This window comes from Actinia tenebrosa, unplaced genomic scaffold (genome assembly GCF_029948245.1).
Source record: "Actinia tenebrosa isolate PJP-AT-01 unplaced genomic scaffold, QUT_ActTen_1.0 PGA_scaffold0__85_contigs__length_37466705, whole genome shotgun sequence".
NCBI classification, from domain to species: domain Eukaryota; kingdom Metazoa; phylum Cnidaria; class Anthozoa; order Actiniaria; family Actiniidae; genus Actinia; species Actinia tenebrosa.
The window spans coordinates 36,235,563-36,260,497 of record NW_028292569.1 but is presented as its reverse complement, the minus strand read 5'-3'; the positions used below and the strand labels follow the sequence as shown (position 1 = coordinate 36,260,497).

General features: G+C 35.4%; 1 protein-coding gene across 1 annotated transcript in view; it reads right to left on the bottom strand.

Moving 5' to 3' along the window:
• Positions 1-24,935, bottom strand: part of LOC116294614 (NBAS subunit of NRZ tethering complex) — a 46,873-nt gene that overhangs the window by 8,257 nt on the left and 13,681 nt on the right. Inside the window, exons 6-50 of the mRNA XM_031702250.2 lie at positions 23,228-23,275; positions 23,084-23,127; positions 22,917-22,992; positions 22,213-22,270; positions 20,277-20,365; positions 19,972-20,028; positions 19,729-19,871; positions 19,082-19,182; positions 18,911-18,973; positions 18,179-18,307; positions 18,039-18,105; positions 16,192-16,238; positions 15,428-15,483; positions 15,225-15,315; positions 14,510-14,653; positions 14,158-14,213; positions 12,680-12,749; positions 12,469-12,594; positions 11,677-11,933; positions 11,356-11,539; positions 10,324-10,460; positions 10,051-10,206; positions 9,855-9,930; positions 9,726-9,776; positions 9,483-9,536; positions 9,331-9,411; positions 9,109-9,234; positions 7,263-7,310; positions 5,574-5,647; positions 5,257-5,316; positions 5,115-5,177; positions 4,980-5,043; positions 4,819-4,877; positions 4,645-4,747; positions 4,339-4,562; positions 4,098-4,210; positions 3,939-4,018; positions 1,594-1,769; positions 1,472-1,513; positions 1,288-1,375; positions 1,167-1,211; positions 846-1,073; positions 619-754; positions 461-537; positions 32-332 (exon numbers count right to left, since the gene is read on the bottom strand). Of these exons, the coding sequence (XP_031558110.2) occupies positions 32-332; positions 461-537; positions 619-754; positions 846-1,073; positions 1,167-1,211; positions 1,288-1,375; positions 1,472-1,513; positions 1,594-1,769; positions 3,939-4,018; positions 4,098-4,210; positions 4,339-4,562; positions 4,645-4,747; positions 4,819-4,877; positions 4,980-5,043; positions 5,115-5,177; positions 5,257-5,316; positions 5,574-5,647; positions 7,263-7,310; positions 9,109-9,234; positions 9,331-9,411; positions 9,483-9,536; positions 9,726-9,776; positions 9,855-9,930; positions 10,051-10,206; positions 10,324-10,460; positions 11,356-11,539; positions 11,677-11,933; positions 12,469-12,594; positions 12,680-12,749; positions 14,158-14,213; positions 14,510-14,653; positions 15,225-15,315; positions 15,428-15,483; positions 16,192-16,238; positions 18,039-18,105; positions 18,179-18,307; positions 18,911-18,973; positions 19,082-19,182; positions 19,729-19,871; positions 19,972-20,028; positions 20,277-20,365; positions 22,213-22,270; positions 22,917-22,992; positions 23,084-23,127; positions 23,228-23,275 (4,568 nt within the window). The remainder of the gene's footprint in view (positions 1-31; positions 333-460; positions 538-618; positions 755-845; positions 1,074-1,166; positions 1,212-1,287; positions 1,376-1,471; positions 1,514-1,593; positions 1,770-3,938; positions 4,019-4,097; positions 4,211-4,338; positions 4,563-4,644; positions 4,748-4,818; positions 4,878-4,979; positions 5,044-5,114; positions 5,178-5,256; positions 5,317-5,573; positions 5,648-7,262; positions 7,311-9,108; positions 9,235-9,330; positions 9,412-9,482; positions 9,537-9,725; positions 9,777-9,854; positions 9,931-10,050; positions 10,207-10,323; positions 10,461-11,355; positions 11,540-11,676; positions 11,934-12,468; positions 12,595-12,679; positions 12,750-14,157; positions 14,214-14,509; positions 14,654-15,224; positions 15,316-15,427; positions 15,484-16,191; positions 16,239-18,038; positions 18,106-18,178; positions 18,308-18,910; positions 18,974-19,081; positions 19,183-19,728; positions 19,872-19,971; positions 20,029-20,276; positions 20,366-22,212; positions 22,271-22,916; positions 22,993-23,083; positions 23,128-23,227; positions 23,276-24,935) is intronic.

Below are 24,935 nucleotides of genomic sequence, written 5' to 3'. Positions count from 1 at the left end.
GTTCGGTATGGCAATTGTTACTTCATCTTACCTCGCCCAAGGCTATGTAACAACTGCGCTTGCGCAAAGTCAGTCATCTGATTATACCACTTGATCAAACACGAACAAACATCTTGCAGATCTTCAGGACAATTACATTTAACAATGTGGTTTACTTCGTTTATCACGTGAGTTATGACGTCATCAGGGTCCTGGGAATAAACTGGTGGCTGGTCCAATGTCTCGTCAGGGTTTATCGTGGTGTAGATCTCTAAAGCGAAGGAATAGGTGGCCAGGTGAAGGCAGAAGTAGTCATTGGCGTAATTCTGGAATATCTGGTTGGCTTCTGAAAGCTTCAAAATTTCAAAGACATATATATCAGTATGACATGTTTGAACAACAGTTCCAAACTAAAAATTAAACGTGGTTAGGGTTAAGAGAAGCCGGGTTTGTTTCAGTATATTCAATAACACGTTCATACCTTTGGTAAGGCCAACAGATACGCCAAACCTTGTGCTGTGTCAAACTTTAACGCTGAATCCGCAAGCGAAAGCAGAACTAAAGAAATACATATAATAACCATGATTTTTCTAGCGTATTCTATAACCATTGTGATAAAACAACAAATAAGCAACTTACCTTCTGTTGCCGGTTCCTCTATACTTCCCTCGGCGCGGCACTCGGAAAGTTTTTGTAATCGTAACAAACAGTGTCTAATATAAAACTCACTGTTGGATTTCCTTTGAGCACAAAGTTGAGAATACGGAAGACCAGCCTATGATTTCAGATTGAACACGATCATGTTATCCGCAACTCACTACTTACTAACGAACAAACTGTCTAAAAGAATAAAGTAGTTACTCTACCTCTAACTGGTACTGTTTGTCCTTCCTCATCAACGTTTGATAGAAGGGGTGAAAGTTTTGAATGAGGAGCTCGTTACTTTCATTATCATTCGGACATTGCCCGTTCAAGGCTTTAGAACCAAGATGTAAAGGTCGTATCCACATCACTGTATCTCTCCACCAATCACGTCCCGCCATTTGAGAAAGCAGTGATTTCTTGTTTTTTGCTTCGCTTTCTTCCTCGTCCTCCTTTTTAAAAAAAAACCACCCTCGAGATGAATATAAGAAAAACCGCAGCTCTGCGGTCTCCAGGTTAGATAAACAAGTTAACATTTTACAAACCTCTTCTTCCTTGCCGTTGTGCCTACTAAGTTCTTTGTACAAGATCTTTAACAAGAAAAAAACAGGAATAAGTATGGGTTTTTGGTTAAAAATACTGTTTGTTGAGGTGGTGTTTCTGCACCTGCGTTTCTACTAGGCTCCTACTGTTGATCAATGTTTCAATCACGTCTGGAGAACAGTGAGTTAACGCAAACGATAACAGCGACTGTCTAAAAACAAATATCATTAAAAACTGATTAGATATGGTTATAAATATATGACTTATATAGAGAGGTAGGTAGGCAGAACTGAAAAGGTTTAGTCACCGAGCTATAAGGTCTTTATAATCTTCATTTTCTCCCACAGCTCTGTTGAGAAACACACAAGGTAGTACTTAATTAATGTTGATTGATTCTCATCATGGCATATCACAACATTGTAAGCATACCTGCAGACACGCCAGGCAGAATGGTAACCCTCTTTCATTAGCTGCTGGCATATACCATATGCCGCTGTAAAATCACTTTTAGCGAGAGCTGCTTCCGCTACTAAAATAAGAACTCTTCCTTTTCTTGTTTGTTCTTCTGACCCTGACACTTGCAATAGGCTAGCTAGACTAAGAATCTAGGAAAACAACCGAAAGCAATGACTCAGTATATGAAGAAGTATCCGCACGGCAACGCTTATTCAGGACGGTAGGGATAGGACAGTTTATTTATACACTGTAAATTTGTAATGTAGTAAAGTTCATCAGGATTAAATTAGAAAACATTGGAATAAATTATATATACAAGATAGAATAAAAAATCTATACAATAAGTAATTAATTAAATAAATGAAAACCTGCTTTTCATGAATGCCGTGTTAATTCGTACCTGTCGTACATTGTTAGGTAAAACTATTCCACATAACGGCACCACGATAACTAAAACTGTTTTTCAAGTGTTGTAGAGGAATAGCAAGTTTGTTATTAGTGTCACGTAGAGTATGAGGTTGTATCGCTCCTCTGTGCACGAATTTAGAACTTAGATCTTCAGGGGTTATGCCGTTTAGAGATTTGTAAACTATGGCAGTTGTTTGAATTTGACGTTGAGCACTTGGGTTTTTCCAGTCTAGAAGTCTTAAATAGACTTTTTGCATCAGCGTCAAAACTCGAAAAGGTCAACACCCTGGCTGCACGATTTTGAAGTCTTTGTAGTTTATCGGATAAGCTTTTGCCACAATTACCCCAAACGCACTGCAATAATCGAAGTGCGGCTGCACTAAAGCTTTATAAATAAGGTTTCATATTTGGTCATATTGAAAGTAATTTTGTTAGCAGCAAGAAATAATGTTACCCAAATCCATATTATTGTCAGCGTATGTGAAGTGAGTGTAATTTGCATACATTCTAGGTCGTGAATGAGAAAGGCAATTAGGTAGATCATTTATTTATAGTAGGAATAACAGCGGCCCCTTAATTGTTCTCAGAGGAACACCGCATTTGAGAGTATGTGTTTCTGACAGTGAACCGGCATTGACCGAACATTTTGGAGTGCGGGTGTTCAAATAGGATCGGAACCAATTATAGGCATTCCCCTATATTCCATAGGCATGAAGTTTAGCAAATAGAATTTCGTGATCAAACGTGTCGATCTAAGAATACCACAGCATTGATGTTGCCACGGTCAATATTAATCTTTTGAATACCTTAGCAATACCTTAGCAATTTATAGAAATTACCGATATTTGGCAATAGTTGCTTGCGTCACTTCTTTCACGCTTTGGCACACTTCCATTCGTCAGGAAAAATGCCTAGGGCTAACCTATTGTTAAATAATTCACTAATAGAAGAAACAATATCAGCACATTCTCGAACAAGCCAACAAATAACATATCAAGGCCGGTTGCTTTTGACATGCATAATAAAGAAAAAACTTTACTCTTTGTGGTGGGTTTGAATAAGCCTGAAGCAAGATGACGTTTAACCCCCGACTCTATATCATAATAGTTTTTAAAATTCTTTCATATTAAAATTTTTGATTCCTTAGAGAATACAGGAACAATAGTCATAATTAAAGAACAAAAGCACTGTGAAAAGGATTATGGTCTAGAGACGGGGGTAAAACGTCATCTCGCTTCAGGCTTAATGAAATACCGGTAACATTTCATTGGTAATGTCATAATTAGTGTATCTTGCGTTACCACTTGTAAATGGGATATCTTTGTCAGGTTTCTGACAAATTTCCTCCTCCTCCCTCTCCCCGCTAAAACAATGATCGGTCCCTAAGAACATATCGCTCTTAGTTTTAATTTGTATCGATCATGTACGATTGTTTTAGATCGATTAATCCCTTAGTGGCGATTTTTTTGATTGAAACCGCTTAGTGCATGTTGGGGCATGCTTTTCCACTATGTCTAGAACTTTGGTTTTCCATATATCCCACATAACATTTAGATTTTGGGCACTATATACAGTATTCCAATCTTCATTTAAAATATCTTTACTAAAGCTATCGAGATTAAAGCATTTAAAATCTCTATATGTTAGAAGAGATAACTAGCTAATAACTAGTGTGAGCTGCGTCGGTGTTTCTAATGAAACAGAAATGATCAAAGGGTAAATTATACACCGTGAATAGATGAAAAAACTTACTGACGTCTCGGACGCTAGTCCTTCGTCGGAGTAAAAGAGCTCTTTTTTCATGTTTTCACAGTGTATAATTTACCCTTTGATTATTACCATCTCTATTATTATAAACTAGACTATGGTCGCTGATACTAACAGTCGCTGATCTACGGTACGTAAATTACCTTTTGCGTTTTCTTGTAGGCATCAAGCGAGCTTTCTAAAGCCTTTTGAACCAAACCAAGCTTATCGTCACAAAGACGTACTAAAATAAAAAAATGGTTTCAAATATACTGCAGATACATTATAGATTCAAAAGTGACAGTATTTACTAGTTTTCCTACCTTCCAATGGAAGAACTTGAATGCCAAAGTCATTTAACAAAGAAAGAGCTTCGACAAGATTAAATTCTTCCTGGATTTGAACAGGTCGTTCCTCGAACAAGTTAAGGCATGTTCTAAGAAAATATAAAAGAAACGATACAAATATTTCAAGTTGATGTAGAAAACACCTTTCCTAATGCGAAAACGGACAGTAGTTTTACGCAAAATCCTCTGTATGCTATTCTTGAACTAAGACTCGTACCTGGCCAATTCCATAGCAGAATCTGATAAATCATTTGACGAGTTATAGTATTCTCTGCTTGCCTCTAATACCAGCTCCACAGACTGACGGTATGGTATGCGAGGTCCTGATAACTGATCTTGGGGAGGTCGATGATGTTCTGCAATGCCTGACTTGTGCAACATTTGACCAGCAAGGAGAATATTCTCGGTTATTCCAGAATGGAGCAGTGTTTTCGTATATATCTGACAGTGAATTAAGTAATCAAAATTACCACTCGAAGTGAATATCAAGTACCCTTCCCTCTCATGTCTTGGGTGGCCATACCTCGTAACATGTATCGGAGTCAAGACAGTCATACACCAGTTGCTGTAGGCTTAACAAGTCCTTTAGCAATTCCTTCCAATTATTTTCTCTTACTGGCGGTGATCTAGAGTAAAACCATTTCTTATGAGTTCAAAAAGGTGATATCCAATAACTGATGTAAATTGAATCATTTACCGTTTGGCGGTCAAGGTTGCTAACGTAGTCATCAAATTTTTAGCTTCATCAATGTTTGCCTGAGATAATAGTTAATGGTGTAAAGAAACGTTTAGTTGTCATGAAGGTTTTTTTGGGATATTCCTATCCAATTATAAAAGAAGGATCAGAATAACACTCACTTCTGTGTCCACGATATAATGAACCGGTTTAGAAAGACGATGTTTGTCAAGAATCTGACAAGCACTAATACACAAAAACAATACCAATTAGTGTGATCTGTACATGGCCAGTAAATCCATGTTATTCCTTCTTACCGAAGATGATTCTCTAGCTTGTCTACTTGCTTGTTCAGTTCACGGATTTGATCTGACAAAATGCTGCAGAAAATAACAATATATTAACGATATTACATTTACTGTATCATATCAGTGTATCCACTAAACTGACGTCACTTACTCCTCGTCTGGGGGAGGTAGGCAGTCCAAAATACTAAAACCCAAATCCACTTGATCGTCTCTAGAAAAATTAATAAGATATGAATTTTCTGCATAAGTTACTTAGTATCAGTATTACACAGGAAACTTATCCGTCTGGATCATAGCCTAATGTATTCAGAATTACATACTTACGACTTATGAGAGTCATTGTGCAGTTGATTCACGAGTTCGTGCCCCGTCAGCAAACTCAACCGCAATCTTTTTTCCAATAAAAATATGTTTGCCTAGTATGAAAAAAACTGATCTCGTAGTACTTGATACCTTCTTTAGTCTCACCTCTTACAAATGTATATACATTCAATAGAAAGTTTCATAAGTTGTTCTACGTCGACTATGAGTGGCTCTTTCAGCTGAAATGATGATTGCACAGAGGATTAAAGGAACGATTACACGGAGCAATTTTGTCTGCAACTTGTCTCGCAACAGCGTTGCCACACAGCTGTTGCGAGACGAGTTGCAGATAAAAGTTACACCATAATAATAATAATAATAATAATAATAATAATTATTATTATTATTATTATTATTATTATTATTTCACAGAACTGTGAGATTGTGAAACGTCTGTACAATTGTTAAATTTGTTTACATCTTTGTAAAATCAGTAATGCCCGCAATATTCTGTTTTCATGTAGCAAAAATGTCAGAAGTTGAAATAAACATATAATAATAATTTACTTTGATTATGGAGGATAACACTTGACAGTAACTCGACTAATAAACTCGTAGTCCTCTTTTAACGTCTCTAGTTAATTAGGGACGGGACAGCCATTAACGTGGTCATCCGAACCACGTGAAAGTCTAACGATTTGCAGATGTTATTACAAAGGCAGCACCTTCTCCTCAATTATTCAAAGACTCTGAGTGTTGGTTCGGCCGAGGCTTGGACCACTCTTACCTACTGAGCTAACCGGGTGGCGGTGCAGTTGCATCATAAAAATGATATAAAAAACACACAACACCCCACAAATCAAGAGACTAGATGAAATAACATTGCAGTACGACACTGATAAACCACAAGACACGACACTTCACGACACGACACTGATAAAACCACAAGACACGACACTACACGACATGACACAGTACGACACTGGACACTAATAAATCCACAAGACACGACACTACACAGTACGACACTGATAAAACCACAAGACACGACACTACACAGTACGACACTAATAAATCCACAAGACACGACACTACACGGCATGACACAGTACGACACTGGACACTAATAAATCCACAAGACACGACACTACACAGTACGACACTGATAAAACCACAAGACACGACACTACACGACATGACACAGTACGACACTGGACACTAATAAATCCACAAGACACGACACTACACAGTACAACACTGATAAAACCACAAGACACGACACTACACGACATGACACAGTACGACACTGGACACTAATAAATCCACAAGACACGACACTACACAGTACGACACCGATAAAACCACAAGACACGACACTACACAGTACGACACTGGACACTAATAAATCCACAAGACACCACACTACACAGTACGACACTGATAAAAACACAAGACACGACACTACACGACATGACACAGTACGACACTGGACACTAATAAATCCACAAGACACGACACTACACGGCATGACACAGTACGACACTGGACACTAATAAATCCACAAGACACGACACTACACAGTACAACACCGATAAAACCACAAGACACGACACTACACGACATGACACAGTACGACACTGGACACTAATAAATCCACAAGACACGACACTACACAGTACGACACCGATAAAACCACAAGACACGACACTACACGACATGACACAGTACGACACTGGACACTAATAAATCCACAAGACACGACACTACACAGTACAACACTGATCACAACGCAATACGACATATAAACGATAAGACATTTTACAACACTGAAAAAGATAATGTTTCACGATTTACCTCGGTTGTCGAGTTCTGAAAGACTTTCAGGACGTACGTCAGATCAAACTATAAAACAGATAATATTTGTTTTATAATTTTATTATAACAGTCATAACACACTCTACAAAATTACTCGATTCTGATTGGACAAGAGGAGTACAATTGAATCCCAAATTGTACTCTGTAGAGTCCCAATTAAGTTGCTCAATTTGTCGAGGTTATTATCAACAAAAAAAGGCACAATCTTCTCGTACGATTCGGAATTCATAGATACTCGTGATGTTTTAAAAGTTCTCAAATTGAACTCGCCTAATTACAATTTTGAAAACTTTCAAAACATCAATCGTTCCTATGAGTTCCGAATTCAGAGTACGTGTATCGTGCGATTTCCTATACTAATTTTATTATTCCTAACGAGCAAATTAATGTCAATGTCAAAAACATTATTTCAATACAACGATTTATGACAAGTATAAATCGGATTTACAAACATGTACAACACTAAAAATGTTTGATTAAGGAAGCTCTGGGTAGTTTTGGTCTGGCACACCTAGCCGCATTGAAACGGCTACAACTTCTTCTTGAATAACTCGATCTGCAAGCGCTTTTCACACAATGTCAGGAAATGATTAAAGGTTTCAAAAATGATAAATTAGTTTAAAACGGCCTTTTCGTTATGACGTAATGATGATATTATAGAAATCGTTTACCGCTTATTTTCTCGAAAACTAGACCTAAACTTTCAAAGCGACTTGCACCAGTCGATAGTATTCATCAAGGCACCCAACATATTGCAATATGAAAAAAATGTATGAAAGCGTTTTCCAAATATTACGCGATGAATATTTTCATGGACTTTTACTATTATTTCCAGCGTGTCAACTTTATACCCTCAAAATCGGGACTTTAATTTAGTGGATTCAATATTTTTAGTAGCTAGAATATAGGTACGGATATAGACACTGTCCTTATTGAGTATGAATCAAATTGTGACTTTCTTTCTAACGTTATGGATTTTTTGATATGAAGCTAAATGACCCCATTTGTTGCCAAAAGCGATAGAAAATATCGAAGAAAGCAGCATTCAAAAAATCGTCGAACGATTTTTTTGTAAATGAAGTCACTAAAAGATGTATCTTTTACAAATATTCTCCTTTAATTTCATATGCATTGAAGGGTTTTAAGGCAGTCAAATAAAAATAATTATCATATGACCCGTACGGCCCTGCTCGCGCGCTCTAATAAAACCATCGCAAAAAGTCACGTGATGGGGGCCGGACGGGTTGACGTAAGCGGGCCGGAAAAACCCGTCCGGCCCTGCTCGAATCCGCGCGCTTTCTTTTTCTTAATTATTTTTATTTTCGTGAGGCTCATATGATAAAATGCTTATTGACTGAGTTAGGTCGGGCCGTACGGGAAAATATTTGGCTCTCGGTCATTTGTACGGACCTCGCTGCGCTCGGTCCGTACGACATGACCTCGAGCCAAATATTTTCCCGTACGGCCCTCCCACTCAGTCAATAAGTACATAGTACGCTCACAACTAACAGCACACGACAAGGAATAACACGGAAGTCAAGCGTGAATAATCAACAAGCAGCCGTGATAGCGAAAAAGACCAAAACTACCCAGAGCCTCCTTAAGCGAAAAATGATTTATTTTTTTCATTTTTCACAAATGTAATCATTCATCATAAGGTCAGACTTGACATGAAGAAAATCAAACAACTGGGAAACAAAACAGTGCAACGATCTGAACTTTTCTTAACCAAGTCACATCACTGATAGTTCTCTAAAACATGTCAATGAATCAAGTTTATAGCATTCATCATCAATTTTTGGTGTATGATGTGACTGTTAATTACCTTGGCAATGTCCGTTAGATATTGATGGATTAGACGGTTTTCAGAACCAGCATTCCTTTTATCCATCCTGTTCAAGAATGGTAAGGCCCAACGCTTAAAGTCCTTAACAAAATGCACTTGGCTCGACTAAAAAAACATAAATATATATATATATATATATATATGATGAAATTAAAGACCAATCAACATCGATGTTTTTCATTTCAGGTGGACTCTACTTACTTTTGCCAGTATCATACGTAGTTTCTCCAGATCAGTCATGGTCTGGAAATCCTCTAGGCCAAGATGTACATCTGTACAACACTATAATAACAACAATACAATGTATAACTAACAAGTAAGGAACAATCAACAAGTCAGGACAATAATCTTACCTCATAAATGAGTGTTTCCATAGTAAGGAGGTCATCGTACAAAATATCAAGACCCTTAAATATAAAAGGGTACTAAATTAGTGTATGACAGATATACATTACATTATCAATACAGTGAATTAAACTTTTGATGTACTGTGTAAAACTGTTAAGCACACTTTGAGCTTTCGACTCTACTAGAGTTATATGATATCGCCCTCCTTCATTATTATTAAACAAAGAAAACATCATTGAGATCATTACTTGAATATGTTTCTCTTTACCCAGCTTGATAAGGGCTAGTGAATTTGAGACCTGCACAGAACAAAATAAATTTATTAAAAGAGAGATGATTGCTTAAATCAGCAAAGTTTATGTAGTAAGTGTCCTTACTTGTTTAGATAGTCTTTCGATTTCTAACGCTCTATTTTTATACCACAGGGTTAGTAAATCTGGTGTCATCTTAACTCTGTAGAAAAGAAGACATAGCTATGAGTAACGTGGTTGGCATAGCGTTTGTGCTCTATTAATATCATTGGCCATGGTTATCATTATTATTGTCATTACTTCAAGTGTCAGCCAGTCTTACCTATATACTTCCAATTGAGGGTTTTCTTCATACAAAAAATCTCCATTGTCTCCTTCATTTCCCCAGTTCAGCATCTTTTTACACTCTTCTTTCTCACACCAATCACTTGCCCTCCAGCATCTTTGGTCCCAATGCAAGACGTCTTTGCAAGATTCACTACAAGTTATGCATTAGAAATAGAAATATGACAATTTCCAAACAGTAAACTAGGACTGATCTGGTGCTTCAAGCAAAAGATAACACAACGCAAGACATTACTGAAGTGAACCTTACCTAACCTCGGGTAAAAGAGCCTCATAGTCTGATGGTGGCTTTGTTTCAGAAAAGTTACTCAAAATCGCTAATCTATGAGGGAGAGTGTGTAAGCCATGGTATGTGAAGATAGCATCCAGTGCTTCCCACTCACCATCCTGAAGATGAAACATGTTGGTTAGTATTCCTCGTAAATGGTCGCATGCAGGTACTTCCAGTGTTCCAGCCAGACCAGGGGCCCATCTAAACGTTATAGTTCTGGTCCAATTTGGCATTGGTGCTGCAAACTCTGCCGACTCTTAGAATGCATTTTGTCAGATTGTTGAAAAGGTAAATCAATTTATATAATTTAGATAAATGTTTAATTGATGTCACCTAAAATAGTAAATACGCGCCAAAGTAACAGTCATGCGAATCCAGTGCTTTACTGTACCAGGGAATGAGCGAAGATAAAGTTGAATGTATCATCGTTCCCCCCCCTGATTTTCAGACCGTTGGCACGTGAAATGGTGGCGAGCAAGTTTCCACGACTTTTGAGTAAGCGTTGACTTTTAAAAGAAAAAATACAAAAACCTGTCTTAATTCTTAATTCTTGTGACTGCCGCTAGGGATATACAATGGAAAACAGAAGAACAGAAATTTAGATAAAGATGTATAAAATGATTTTTCGCTTAGGTGATATGGCTTGACAACGTATCAAAGACATTTGATTATCAAAATACTGGGTAATACTTAAGTGTGGCAGCAAAAAAAAAAAAAAACACTACACAAACATGAATGAATACCTGGACTAGTTAACCATAAATGACGTGTTTATGTGTTGCAATGGTCAAGTTTACCTGTTCTAAAAAGCTCCCGTTACACCAGTCCTGCCTGGACGGCGTAATATCGCACACGAGGCCGAAAACTTTCACCCATTTTAATGCAAAACCAATGACACGTCGGAATTTTAGGTGTTACGAGTCACGCTTGCATCTAAAAAAGCGTAATAAAGTTCCGCAAGGATTTGTTTCACAGCTGACTTGCAGAGAAAATAGCTTTTACATAACCCACCTTTGCATACTGCACTGCAGCCTGTACTACATTGGTTTCTCTGAAGCCTTGGAAGAACTCCTTGGAATATTCCTCATGTGCGATATGAGGGCCACCTAAGATAGCTTCATATGTGGATAGACGATCAAGGTATTTTAATAACTTGAGACGATAACGACATACATCACGCTGCTCAAGATTAAAACTGAAAGAAACAAAAATAACGTGATTTATTTCTCATGAGAATTTTTTTAAATGGCCTGTCAGCTGATTGGCACAGACTGCAAGTCTTTTACATGTGAACCACATCAAAGCTCATTCATTTATATTTCTATTACATACTTTGTAAAATCAAGTGAATCTTCAATCTCCCTAGTATGTTCTTGTCGCTTTTCCTCTAGAGTTTTCTGGTGTTCATCACTATTTTCTTGTTCTGTAATAATGAATCCAATGTCTTTTTCTCCCTTTCCCAAAGCATCGATCACCTTTGCATCAGTGCCTCGCAGGCCATACTCCAGTAATTGTTTGGTTGCATCTAAAGTATCAGGTACTCTCTCTACACATTCATTAAGCACCCACAAGCGATTTTTAACTTTACTCTACAAGATAAAACAAGAATATACCGAAAACGATTGCTTTAATTGCAGAATATTTCGAAGTATTTGACATGGCTTCATGGCTTCCCAACATCAATAGACAATAAGAGATATTTAGTTAATGAGTGTTTATCTTCTAATTAAAAATTATTTACATAAAGAAATATAGTTGACATAGTATAGTAGTAGGGACGCACGACTATTACACGAACTGGAAAAGATTTCTTGGGTTTTCTACACTATAAAATAAATGAAATACTTCACTCCCAAGATTTGAGCTACGAAAATACAGTACAATATTCATGGCGCGCAATATCGAAGGCAGTCTAAGGTTGCGAGCCACGTCAAACGACATAATGTTGCCAAAGCAGAATTTAATCTAGTTTTGCTGGACTGTGATTGGGCGTCAGTTTTATTAGTGTTGTTTTATTCCGGTGGCCTGTTGTCGAGCAATACGTTTCGTATATAAGTGTCGGGATTAGTGCCAATACTACGGTATTATTTTTTCCTTCCACGTTCTTCCAACGGTGTTACTTACCAGATAATCGTGGATAGAGGCCACAGATACTCTTGATTTCCTCCACTGTTTCTGATACACAAGATCGCTGTCCAAGCCATATGTCTGGGCAAGTACCAAAGCATCTCCATATTCTTCTAGCTCAATCTTTTTTAAATTATTAAAATGCATTTTGTGGATTTATGACAAGTTTTACTGACAGATCAGGAATTTATGATTCAGCCTTACTTACCTTTCTTGAGTACAATTCTTCTGGCGTTGTGGAACGGATACAAACCAGTCGGTAAGTGCGATATAACACTCTTATAACACAAAATACACACAAACATGAAAGTTGAAAACAATGCTCAAAAATAAATATTATCATACTTTATTATTATTCATATGAATTATGGTATATACATGTTATGGTATATTGATCGTCAAAGTAGTGTATATAGTATTATCGTACATTATAACCTAGCCACGATATAACGCGCGCTCTTATTGGATAATTAGCGTGCGCGAGCGTGCATCCAAAAACCGATGGAGCACGCTGACGTCAATTGAGTAGCGCGCCTTATGTAGTGCAGATTTCAGTATTAAAGAATATTTGAATTTTTCTCGATTAACCAAGATTTTTTTACGCTTTTGCTTTTTAACGCTTTTGGTTTTGGCTACGCCTCGTACGACTCTTACGCTTCCTTCGTGCTTAGCAGCCTCCCGCATGCACAAAAACTCGATGGATGCACTCTAATCGATGACCAATCCTTTAATATCATTATACATACAGCACGACTTATGGTATATGCACATGTAATGGCACATTGATCATCATAGAGTGCATAACATATATCCGCGAACAAGTTAACACAATTGTACAAATTAGTGCAAAGATTTGTAGGTCTACGGTTTATAGTGCATCTAACACTATCCGTGAAAAACGTAAGAAATTTGCACAAATTAGAAAGTTCAGTAGACCTCAGTAGATCGTAGTCCTAAAAACTTTGAAATAATTTGTACAATTTCGTTAGTTAACTTTGTCACTTAGAACTTACTAATTTGTGCAATTTTTTGCAATTTCTTACAAAGCTTTTCATAGATATATGGTATACACTCTAGTATTGTGTAGTATCACATTCTTGTCGCTATGATTTTACAAACTTCTTTACACACTGACCAAAATAGTAACAACATATAGCAATATGTAATAACTTGATATTCCTAGGGTTTAAAGTGCTTATAAGCCTTTACACAATATTTTCAGAATTGATTCTTTAGATAGTGGATAGTTGATTGTGAAAATATTTTGCATTTGAATGTCGGGTCTTTAAGATACGAAGGTTTATATTCCCAATATGTTAATGACTATGACGTAACATAAGGGATCATTTAATATACAACACTGCACTCGTTCTGGAATACAGCATTTTAAAAGCATCACCCTTTTACTCGTGACTCACGTAAAGGTTCTTACAATTTGTTTTCAAAAAATGTCCAGCGTTCAATATTAAAAGTTGCCACAAAATAACTCAAATCCCTTATGTTACGTCATAGTCATTAACATATTGGAAATATAAACCTTCGCATCTCAAAGACCCGACATTCAAATGACGAATTATTTTCACAATCAACTATTCACTATTTAAAGACTCAATTCTGAAAATATTGTGTAAAGGCTTATAAGCACTTTAAACCCTAGGAATATCGAGTTATTACATATTGACATACTTTGGTCTTTTGACTGGAGGTTGAAAACGTTCACTTTCTGTGAGAAAAAATAATACCTAAGAAGCATAAAAGATAAGTAATCATGAGTTTCCCATTTTCTTATAAACAACCAAAACATACTACATTTTAGGTGTGACTGACGTCCCAACAACCTGAGCGAAAGTCATCTTCAGTCACTGGACTCCGAAGATGAATTCTGCTCAGGTTGTCGAAACGTCAGTCACCACCAACAACAGTCTTTCTCAAGACTATACACACCTGGACGATCACATTTCACACCAAACTTCAACACCTGGGTTCAAACCATTTACTCTTATCTACATTTTGGTAGTAAACTGAATTCATTTTATACCTGTTTAGCATATGCTCTGGTTTTTTGGCCAAGAGTTATTTCATCATCGTCACTGTCATCATCATCATCATCTTCATTATAATCCATTTCATTGTCTTTAGTTATTGATAGTTTAGATCGAGATTTAGAAATAGAGTTTTCACACTGAAATAATATTAAAATTTAGTTGCAAATTGAATATCTGTATATGTTCATATTTTAACAAGTTTATATAAGCTCCTTAGTGACACGTTGTTAAAGTGCACCTAACCCCTGATACAATACTTTCAGTATTGATTCTACATAAAAAGAAATATTTGAATAGTGAAACATTTCTTCACTTGAATGTGGTGCCTTTAAGTTATGAAGGTTTATACTTTCAATATGTTACCGACTGTGATGTCACCCCAGGCTTAATGAATTATACAAATTTTGACTGGTTCATACAAACAGTTTTTAAAAAGAATCATTATACTCAAGGTTTCCAAAATGTTTATTGTAAATCTGATGTCTTATAATGGCTAATGTTTAGTATTAAAAATGAAAACAAATACACTCAAAAGCCTGGGGTGACGTCACAGTCAGTGGTAGTATAAACCTTGAATTTCATAACTTAAAGATGCAACTTTTCAAATATTTCACTATTCAACTATTCACACGCAGAATCGATACTGAAAGTATTGTATAAGGGGTTAGTTGCACTTTAAATAAAGACTAGTATTCTATTCTATGTTACCTCAAGAATTAGAAAACCACCATGATGAGCCTGTGTTATGTGAGGCCAAGGTCCACACCACTCAGGAGAGTGACCAAGAAGATTGTACAAGCTAAAAATCATTTGGTTGATGTTATGTTAGTAATAACTAAATGTGTTAACCCCATGGTTATTTTTGCTAAAAAAGAAAAAAAAATGGAATATAAAAATTAAAATAGATTTACCTTTCAGTTAAACATGAAACTGTTACTGCTCCTTTACTGTGTGCAAGTATCAAAGCCTTAAAACATATTTAATGGAAAATAGACCTATTGATCAAGATACTAGTGAATGAAAAACCTGCCACTGATCAACAAAACACAGTTCCCATGACTCAGTTTTCTAATAGAGAAAATTAGTCCTTTTTACCAGAAGCATTCAATGCTATTGGATAAAGTACTTCGTGAAAACTATTTCCCAAAAAATTGATAAATTTGACTGAATACCAAAGAAGTTATGAAAGATCAAAAAAAAGTTTTATGTATTTATCACTGGAAGCCTTGGTGGCATAGTTTTGGTGCATTTGTAAAACTTCAAATTCTCATATTTTAAGCAAGGATTTATTACCTTCATTAGAAACTCACATATATCATCTAAATCAACAAGCTCAATTATCTAAAAGGATTTTCTCTCCAAAAACATTTATTTTCAAGGTTTATTCAAATTAGCAGCAGCCAGTTATGAGAGCCATATGTATACTATAAATAACATGACCCACACACACCCCACACAAGACCTGACACTGATTAACATACTAGTGAATTACATGACCAACACACACACCACAAAAGACCTGACACTGATTAACATACTAGTGAATAACATGACCCACACACACCCCACACAAGACCTGACACTGATTAACATACTTGTGAATAACATGACCCATACACACCCCACAAGACCTGACACTGATTAACATACTAGTGAATTATAATGACCCACTTACTTCCTGTGACCACCAATTGGCATCTGTTAGTCCAAAGAATGTGTCTCCTGATGAATGAATAAAAAAAATGATAGTGCAGACAGTTGAAATGTAAATGTTGAATAGACCAGTTTCGAATTCCAAATTACCGCTGTGTTCCTTGATTACAGAGTCATTCGCACAGGGTTAGCCTTGTATCAGTGTTTAAATATTCACAAATACCAATGGTAAAGTAAAGAATGCACAACTTCAACAATACAAACATTTTGAAACTTGACGGACCTTGACTGGAACACATGAATATTCTGCACAAACTCGATGCTAACCCTGTGCAAATGAGTCTGTAATCAAGAAACACAGCGGTAATTTGGAATTCGAAACGGGTCTATTTAGAACAAAGCCCCTTGTTTAGCTATTTCTCATTACTAAATCAGTATTATTTACTATTCACTGCCACAGCCTATTGTTTTTTCTCTAGCTGCACTATATCAACGATTGTTGAGAAAATCATACCAGATGCTATATTATCATTTATAGTGCTGCTAACTATTTCAGCAGACAGCGATATCATGAATATTATTATAAATATTATTATTTATATTGCTTTGAGTAGATAGCAATATTATTAATATTGTTGTCTACTCAAAGCAATATTATTAATAATGCTGTCTGCCGAAATAGCTTACATCATTATTAAGTAGACAGCAACATTAATAATACTGCAACATATAGCCTATTAAAAATCCAGGCAGCTGTACCAAAATAAAATAGCTTTGCCACTTGCACTCTTATTCCAAACATGATCCTCGATCCATGTGGGATGCGCAATCCAAACAATGTTGTTGTCTCATCGAATCTCATATGCAGAGCCTTTATTTCCTAATGCTCATGCTCAACGGAAAAAAAAGGCTCCAGAAAACTACATTATTTCCTACCTCGTGATTGGTTCCAGAGATAACAAAGGAAGAAACCAGAATTAAAAATTACTTTGATACAAAATGGAGATTCTGAGCAGCTAAGCAGAAATATTGCACATTAACTGGATTGTATGAAAAAATATTATAACAACAACTTGTATTTGGTAATTCAATTTTATTTCCTTTGTTAGGAAAATATTTTACATTACAGTTTAATTTGAATGTAAATAATTCAAAACTCAAGGAGTACAATTCGAAAAACACACACAGATAGTTCAATAATTTGTTGCCGTTGTGAACTACAGAACCAAATGTTAAAGATATGTAAGTTTAAGAAGGATCGAGCGGGGAAAAAAAGGGTTTAGGGTTAGGTACATATACTTACGATATGCCGTATCCAGTTGGCAACGCAACTAAACAATCGTTTTAACCCAACTAATATATAAATAATGGCTCCATGTTGTTCCTTTCTGAGCTATCTTCAAAGCCCATCCTATTGAGAGCAATGGGCATTCATAAAGACCTCAGGGCATAACAGTCTACCATTTTCTTTTTGTCAGTTGGTAGGCTTAACTTCTGATTTAAATTTGATAATGCGCATGTGCGAAATAGCCAGAATCTGGCTTTCAGTCAATGGAGTTTTCCAGAGCCTATATATTTCGTTGAGTATGCGCAGTAAGAGTAAAAGGCTCTGGGCACGAGATTGTCTCAAAATGTTTTTGTATATTCTATTTCAAAGAGAAATCCTAAATTATTCTACATGAAGGAAAATAATGGGCTAGGACATTGAATAGTAGTTATATATAACAGTTACTTTGGCCAGCAGGACTATGCCTACAGCTGACTGCCTCATATCTAATATTGATGCCAGCCTCATTAATTATTTAATACATATTTCATTTCTCATTACTAAATTATTATACTTCGTTTTAGAAAAAAACTTACAAATACCTTTATTTGTTTTCAACATCATTGAAGCACTGAATGCCAGCTCGTCTTCAGGGTTTTCAACAGATGGCTACAAAAGAACAGTATACACTGAACAAACAAAACTTACTGACTAATATTTATTTTAGAGATTTATTGCATACCTGATCATCTGGACCCCAAGCATTACTGTATCTTAGAGAAGGTACATGCCAGACAGATAACATTCCTGATATATGTACTGCAGCAAGCTTTGTTTTATCAGGTGAAAGAGAAGTATGGAAAATACCATCCTACAACAAATGGAATTTAAAATTGCTAGAACCAATTGCAACTGTGCAGAGCAGAAAAACATCAAGGCCACAACTTTCTATTTATTTCCACAAGAGAATGATGATGGCTGTCTAGTTGTTTTAATGTTACATCAGGGTCAAATTACAATTCTCTTACAGTCCAGGTTTCTGCTAGGCTCCACTACCCAAAGTTGGAATGTATTGTTTTCATTCTATATTTTAATAGTTCTCTTGTCTAACTGTCTTAGTGGCCCCAGTTACAGTAGTTACACTGTAAGAGCGTGCTTACAAAATGTAGAACATAAAAAAGGATATAGTTTAGGAGATATCCTTTAAACCAAAGGCCAAAAGAGTTCTTCTGCTCTGTCAACAACCTTTGGACTGATAAAAAGTCAGGGCAAAGCTAATTTACAGATCTAATCCTGAAATTTAGCATGTTAGGAGTTAAAGCATAAACCTAAATGAAAACCCTCAAATCAAAGGAAAAATCAAGCAAACTGTCAGCTCACATGGGACCCCAAGAGGCAAGTACATCACTAATACACTACCTTTTATTTGGTATATTAAAGATGTTGTAAAGTTAGCTTCAGTAATATTTGATACCTTTCCTGCTGCTGAATGGAATAATGAAAGCTTCGAGATCCTCTTAAACATATCAGAACCAGCCTTGAAAAAAATAAGAGCTAATGGTGCATTAAGGAAACCATGATATGATGAAGAATGAGAAATATTTGGTTTAGCAGGATTTATTTATTTATCCAGTTTTCATAGTACCTGAATATCAATATGGTTATCTTCTATTTGCTTGTAGTAAGGAAAGCCAGACAGTATTCTCCATGCAGATAAACCACAGTCTAATGCTGATGGTACTTCTTCTGTTGATTATGATGAAATCACAACAAACAGCCATTAAATGGTTGGCAGCTGGTCAACGAACTGCTGTTAAACAGTTGAGAAATGCAGCTGTGAAACAAGTGTTCCAATGATCATGTCATGATCATGTGTAGCTGGGACCCATGTTATATCATTTTTAATGTGCGCCTGTATTTTTCATAATATAATATAATATAATATAATATAATATAATATAATATAATATAATATAATATAATATAATATAATATAATATAATATAATATAATATAATATAATATAATATAATATAATATAATAATATTTATAAGTCATTCAATTAAATAAATTGGACTCCTTTACTGACACAAATACTGGTTTCAACCATTATTAATAGTAGATCCTTATGCCAAGTTGGAGATGGCTGTCACAGAAATTGCAATAGCAAGAAAATGGCCTAATACTAACTGCCGACATTGGTTGACAGGACATCTGGGGTACTGGTGTTGTGTTTTACCACAAAAACACATATATACTGACAAGTTATACGTAATTTAGCTTAAGCTTACCTAGAAAGGTATCCCCATGTCTTTCAGCAACACTGCCAATAACTAGCAACTTGAATTGGGCGATATATGTCACACAGTACACACCATGGTGTAAGATATTGGTAAACGAAAATGTATGATTTTCCTGGTAGCCATTGGTTGGGCTGAAAAAGAAATCTTAAAATTCAATAACCTGTCCAAAAATGTTTCAATAAAACACTTAACCACAATCTGCTGTAGTATGAGTACTTTTATTCATTTTACCTGACCAGATAGTTGGTTAGAGTACCATCATAATTTATTACCAAGAGCTCTGCAGACCTGATAGATAAACTCATATTAAATAAAAAACATTACACATTTGGTATACAATTTGATTTTGTTTTTTTGTATTAGAAAAAGCATTATTTCTTTGTCGTTCTCTGACAACAATGTCAAGTCAGCAAAAACTAATAAACTAATATAAATTGTTTGTTATCAGACATAATTTGTTTTTCTTAAAAATTGTGTAACAAACATCAACCTTTCTGATGTTGATGCATTGGCAAAGAAGTTATTTTTTATCTTACCATTGTGGGCTGTTCTTGTGGTCTATAAAAACTAAACCAGAAACTGCCATACTAAGGTTAGATGGAAGACTTACTGATCCTGTCAAACACTGAAAAACAACAATTACTTTATGTACTAGATATCCAACATATAGTACTAGACCTTTCTGACAGAAAGTGGACTGCTGTGAGCTGTAATATGTACACGGACAGTCTATTGCTGATGGTGTTGTAAGTCACTGAACTGAAATGAAACTTAAATAACAAGTGAGCTGAACTAAAGACATTATGAAGTCTTCCTTTCAAGATGATATTGCTTAGAATGGTGGTGTATATTCAGCTTCATTATCTATTGCATCAAGTTTGCATGTGTGATGAAAGTTTGTACTGAGCTAAAATCTCTGAAATCCCTCAGGACTTTTGTATATTATTTGAATATTTCCCCCCTCCCTCCCCCCTGGGTGGTCACTGCAAATTATTTTCAATCACCATAACCAGCCATTTCGAACTTTGGAAATTTATTTCTCGTCACAGCATGGACAGAAAATGAACTATCAAACTATAAATTCAATGATTAGACTGATTCCATAAGTCATAGTTTTCACTCCTATGTGGGTTGAGGTTCACTCAGCTAACAACTTATCTCACTTTTACTAATTTAAGAGGCTCATGTATATTTAATTAGCCAGGAGCAAAATTCCCTCCAAGCTGTTAGAAGGTTTATATATTTTTAGCGTTTCCACGCTTTCTGTCTACTAATTGTCTATTAAATATAAAATAATAAAGTTACATTTCAAAGGAATAGAATAAAACATGCAGAGTTATGGTAAGAGTTTATTGAGCTCACAAATGTAGGGTCAAATGTAACAACATTTGAATAACACATACGATAAGCAATCTACAAATCAATAACAAAATTGCTTCCATTCATTTAGAAGATAGAATCAATCCAGGCAATATAGATATTAAGTAGAGATCAATAAGATTGTTTAAGTTTTATTGATTAAGTTTGTTGATAGCTCAATGGTTATTCAAAGCTAGCACTTCTTACACTGCAATAACTTCTTGTTTCTTACAAACGACTTACTTCATGCATCTTTCAGCCTTTAACTGAAATATCTTAATCATTCAGTCAAAAATCAAAAACAAAAACAATTCAGTTTCAAATTCCGTTGGAAGGTAAACATGTACATATCCAATACCTCCTTGTAGTGCTTGCTCAATTGCTTGTTCTGAAATGACTTCCATCTTATCTTCTGATTATATGAACTGATTTCATGAGACAGTGAAAATGGCAGCAAAACAAACACAACCAAACTCTTGAACAGGGAATTATTTCGGTCCATAGGACACCTTTTGTGATTGGCTAAAAATTTTCAAAATATATAACGAGCGACATGATTGGAGGTCACTCTATAGTGGTAACGTCAATCAAAATGAAACAAGCAATGACTTAGTTGGTGTGTGAGCCATATCCAGAATCAACAGGTGAGCGAAAACACAGAATTATGGAATCAGTCTAATTTAATGATATATCTTTTGACAAAATAAATTTAAAAGTTTGATCTTTAAATGTTGAAGTTTTTGAGTATGCATATTTTCAAAGCCTTTGAAATTGTAAATGTAATCTCATCAAATATTCAGTGACCTTAAGATGTTAATTAGCTTTGTACTTGGGCTACGTGTGACTTGCACCTGAAGCCTCAGTTAATGGGGGCAAAACAAATTAACTTTTTTTTAATTAGAGATTTCTTCTGGCATATAGATTTGCAGGAAGTCCAATATTAGTTTAGCAATAATTTTCAATCAATTAAACTATTAAAGTGATCAATTCATGTAATATAAACTAATGTCATTGTTGATAAATAGCATAGTTGAAGATTTGTGTCATTCTAAAATTTGGCCACATGAGTGCCTAACAATGTATGTGATATGAGCATGTACATGTATGTATTACCTGTGGAATAGTAAAGAGAAGTTCACCACCAAGATCAAACACGGCAACTTCTCCCCAACTATAAAAGAAATAATCAAAGCAACAAACATCATAACAAGTTGAAAGTTATATTTGCACTTTTGCCTCAGGTCTGTGGAATTTGTTCCACATTGCTCATTAATATTAAAATATACACAAAAACAAGCAGAATTGAACATCTTTAATAAATCTTGTTTTTAATGATGAATATGATTTGTTCACTTTAGATACTGACACTGATATTCTCTGCTGTTTCGTATGATATGAAATATTTTGAATCAAGGTCATGTTGTACAAATGGACAAAAGCGAAATGTTGTCCTGTCTGACGTCGTCCAACCTAACTCGGTCAATAAGCATTTTTATCATATGACCAATTTTCATGCAGGAAAGGATAAAAAAACTCTGCTAAAATAGAGTAATATAGCAGGCATAAACAAGGAGTGTTGGACATGTTCTTTTGCCTACATCAACCATTGAGCCCCCATTCACATTACTTTTTCCAAAGATTTTATTACAATATGATAAATATCCATGTCTCTTCCCTAATGAGCCATTGCAATGCGTTTATATATAATTTCCTTGGTTGATGGCAAAAGGGGTAAGGGTAGGACATTTTATTCTTGACATAATTAAAGGGAAGAGACATTCTGTATGTTTTCAGTGTGTGAACAGAGATATACGTACCTATATGAACAGGCCAGCATTGAACAATCCTGACTCCAAGCTAATTGCCGCCACTGTGGTAAAGTATCTCTTTCAACTAGTACAAAAACCAAAATTATGAAAAAAATCAGTTAAATTGCATGACACAAAATACAATAATTGAGCACTGCTATGTAGTAAAAACTTACCAGGACACTTTGCAACTACACTATTAAAATCATCCTTTAGAGACCTTGACAGTAAAAAAAGTTATAACAAAGAAAAGTTGGACAGAGCAATTAAATTTCAATATAATACTCAATCTCCTTAATGGGATGAAATGCAAGTATTACCTTATTTCTATGCACTGTTCTTGTAACACAGCCAAAAGATTTCCATCACTGTAAACATGCACCACAGTATAGAAAATAAAAAGCTATTTTGACTGGATTCCAGTCTAGTTTTAATAGTGTACTTCATTTTCTATCAATTACTATATGCATAATCATTGTATAAATGCTACCACCTATCACCCTTATTTTTTTATATCGCAATATAAACTATTTTAAGAAACGTGTCCAAAGAAGTTTTTGATTCTGATGCTTCTTTCTATTTTTGTCGAGCGGTCAAAAGTGTGAAAATAGGCATTTCTTTGACTGGCTGCGTAAAATGATAACCTAGAGGACTGGGCTGTGACGTAAGAGGAGTAAGTTGGGTTTAGATGTTTCCTCATTCTCTCTAGATTTCACTAGTATTTATGACCAATTTGCCATTTTTTACGCTTTCAAAAGACCTCATATTTCTGGTGAAAGGATGTTAATTACTTCAGACTTCAGGGATGATATTATTTTTGATTATTTTAAGAAAAAGAAAAGCAGTGAGAAGTTAAACGCAACCTAGGGAAAACCTAATATTAGGCTGTCACGCTCAGAATCAAGTGTAATAAATTAGCTTCAAAAACTTATAGATTTCACATATAGTAACTCTGAGTACTACATGTACCTACACCCTTTAAGTCATAGATTTTTTAGCATTATTCTTATTAATATCTCATGTATTTATGGATGAATATGTGAGTCCATGACGCACAAAATTCTTCCAGGTCGTTTCCAAATCAGAAACATCAAATATAAATAAAAGAAACAATGAAATAACTCCAGGTAGTTCACAAAATCTTTTTCATTGTAGATGGCTTAACAGTTTTCAAAATATCTAAACATGAATTGCATCATATATTTATACTGTAGTAGTTCAGTCGAGGAACTACATGTAAGGGTGAGTGACACTTCGTATCATCAGTCTACTGTTGCTCTGCAGGTCAATATGGTTTCACTTCATAGTCTAATATAATATTTTCTATTCTATCAGTTTTCTATCCTGTCTCACAGTATCTAGCCATACCTATCTTTAAAGATAAAATGATCGTCTATCAAGGGAAATTCAATAAAGGTAAAAAATCTGAAGAGCATTCTAAGGTAGCAAATAATTAAAATATTGTGAATAGTAGTCTAGTATTATTGTGTCAATCGTACGGGTATTTTGTCTCAACCATTCATTACAGCCATTTTAGCATTGCACTAAATACTTCTTAAGAGTTTAATAACCACTAAATTGTTACCACACTCACTAAAACTGTTTGATTCTTTAATAAACCGGGAATAAATTCCCGATCTGGAGCGAAGACGACTCAGTTCAAGCAATCGCAAGTAAAATGTTACCTGTTATCAACTTCGGTTCCCCATAAGGACTTAGGAATTTCCAGGTAGGAATTTCTATTTATGCTGCTGTACTTTTAGTGTATTTACTAAGGTTTTGACAAGTCTTATTCCCAGCCAATGAGATAATATTTGTGATCAGGTTGGAACCCCTTCACCTCGCTTGCTTTGCTAGGTTGTGTTCGCTTCACTAATATACCAGTAAATTAGGCTATGAATCCCAATGAGAACTGGAAATGGAATCTTTAGATAATGAACTTCCTCATAGAAGCCCAAGAAAGTAGTTAAAAGTCCATTTAGGACTTCTAAAAAACCCCAAGAAACGCAAGGACGTTTTCAGTATCCC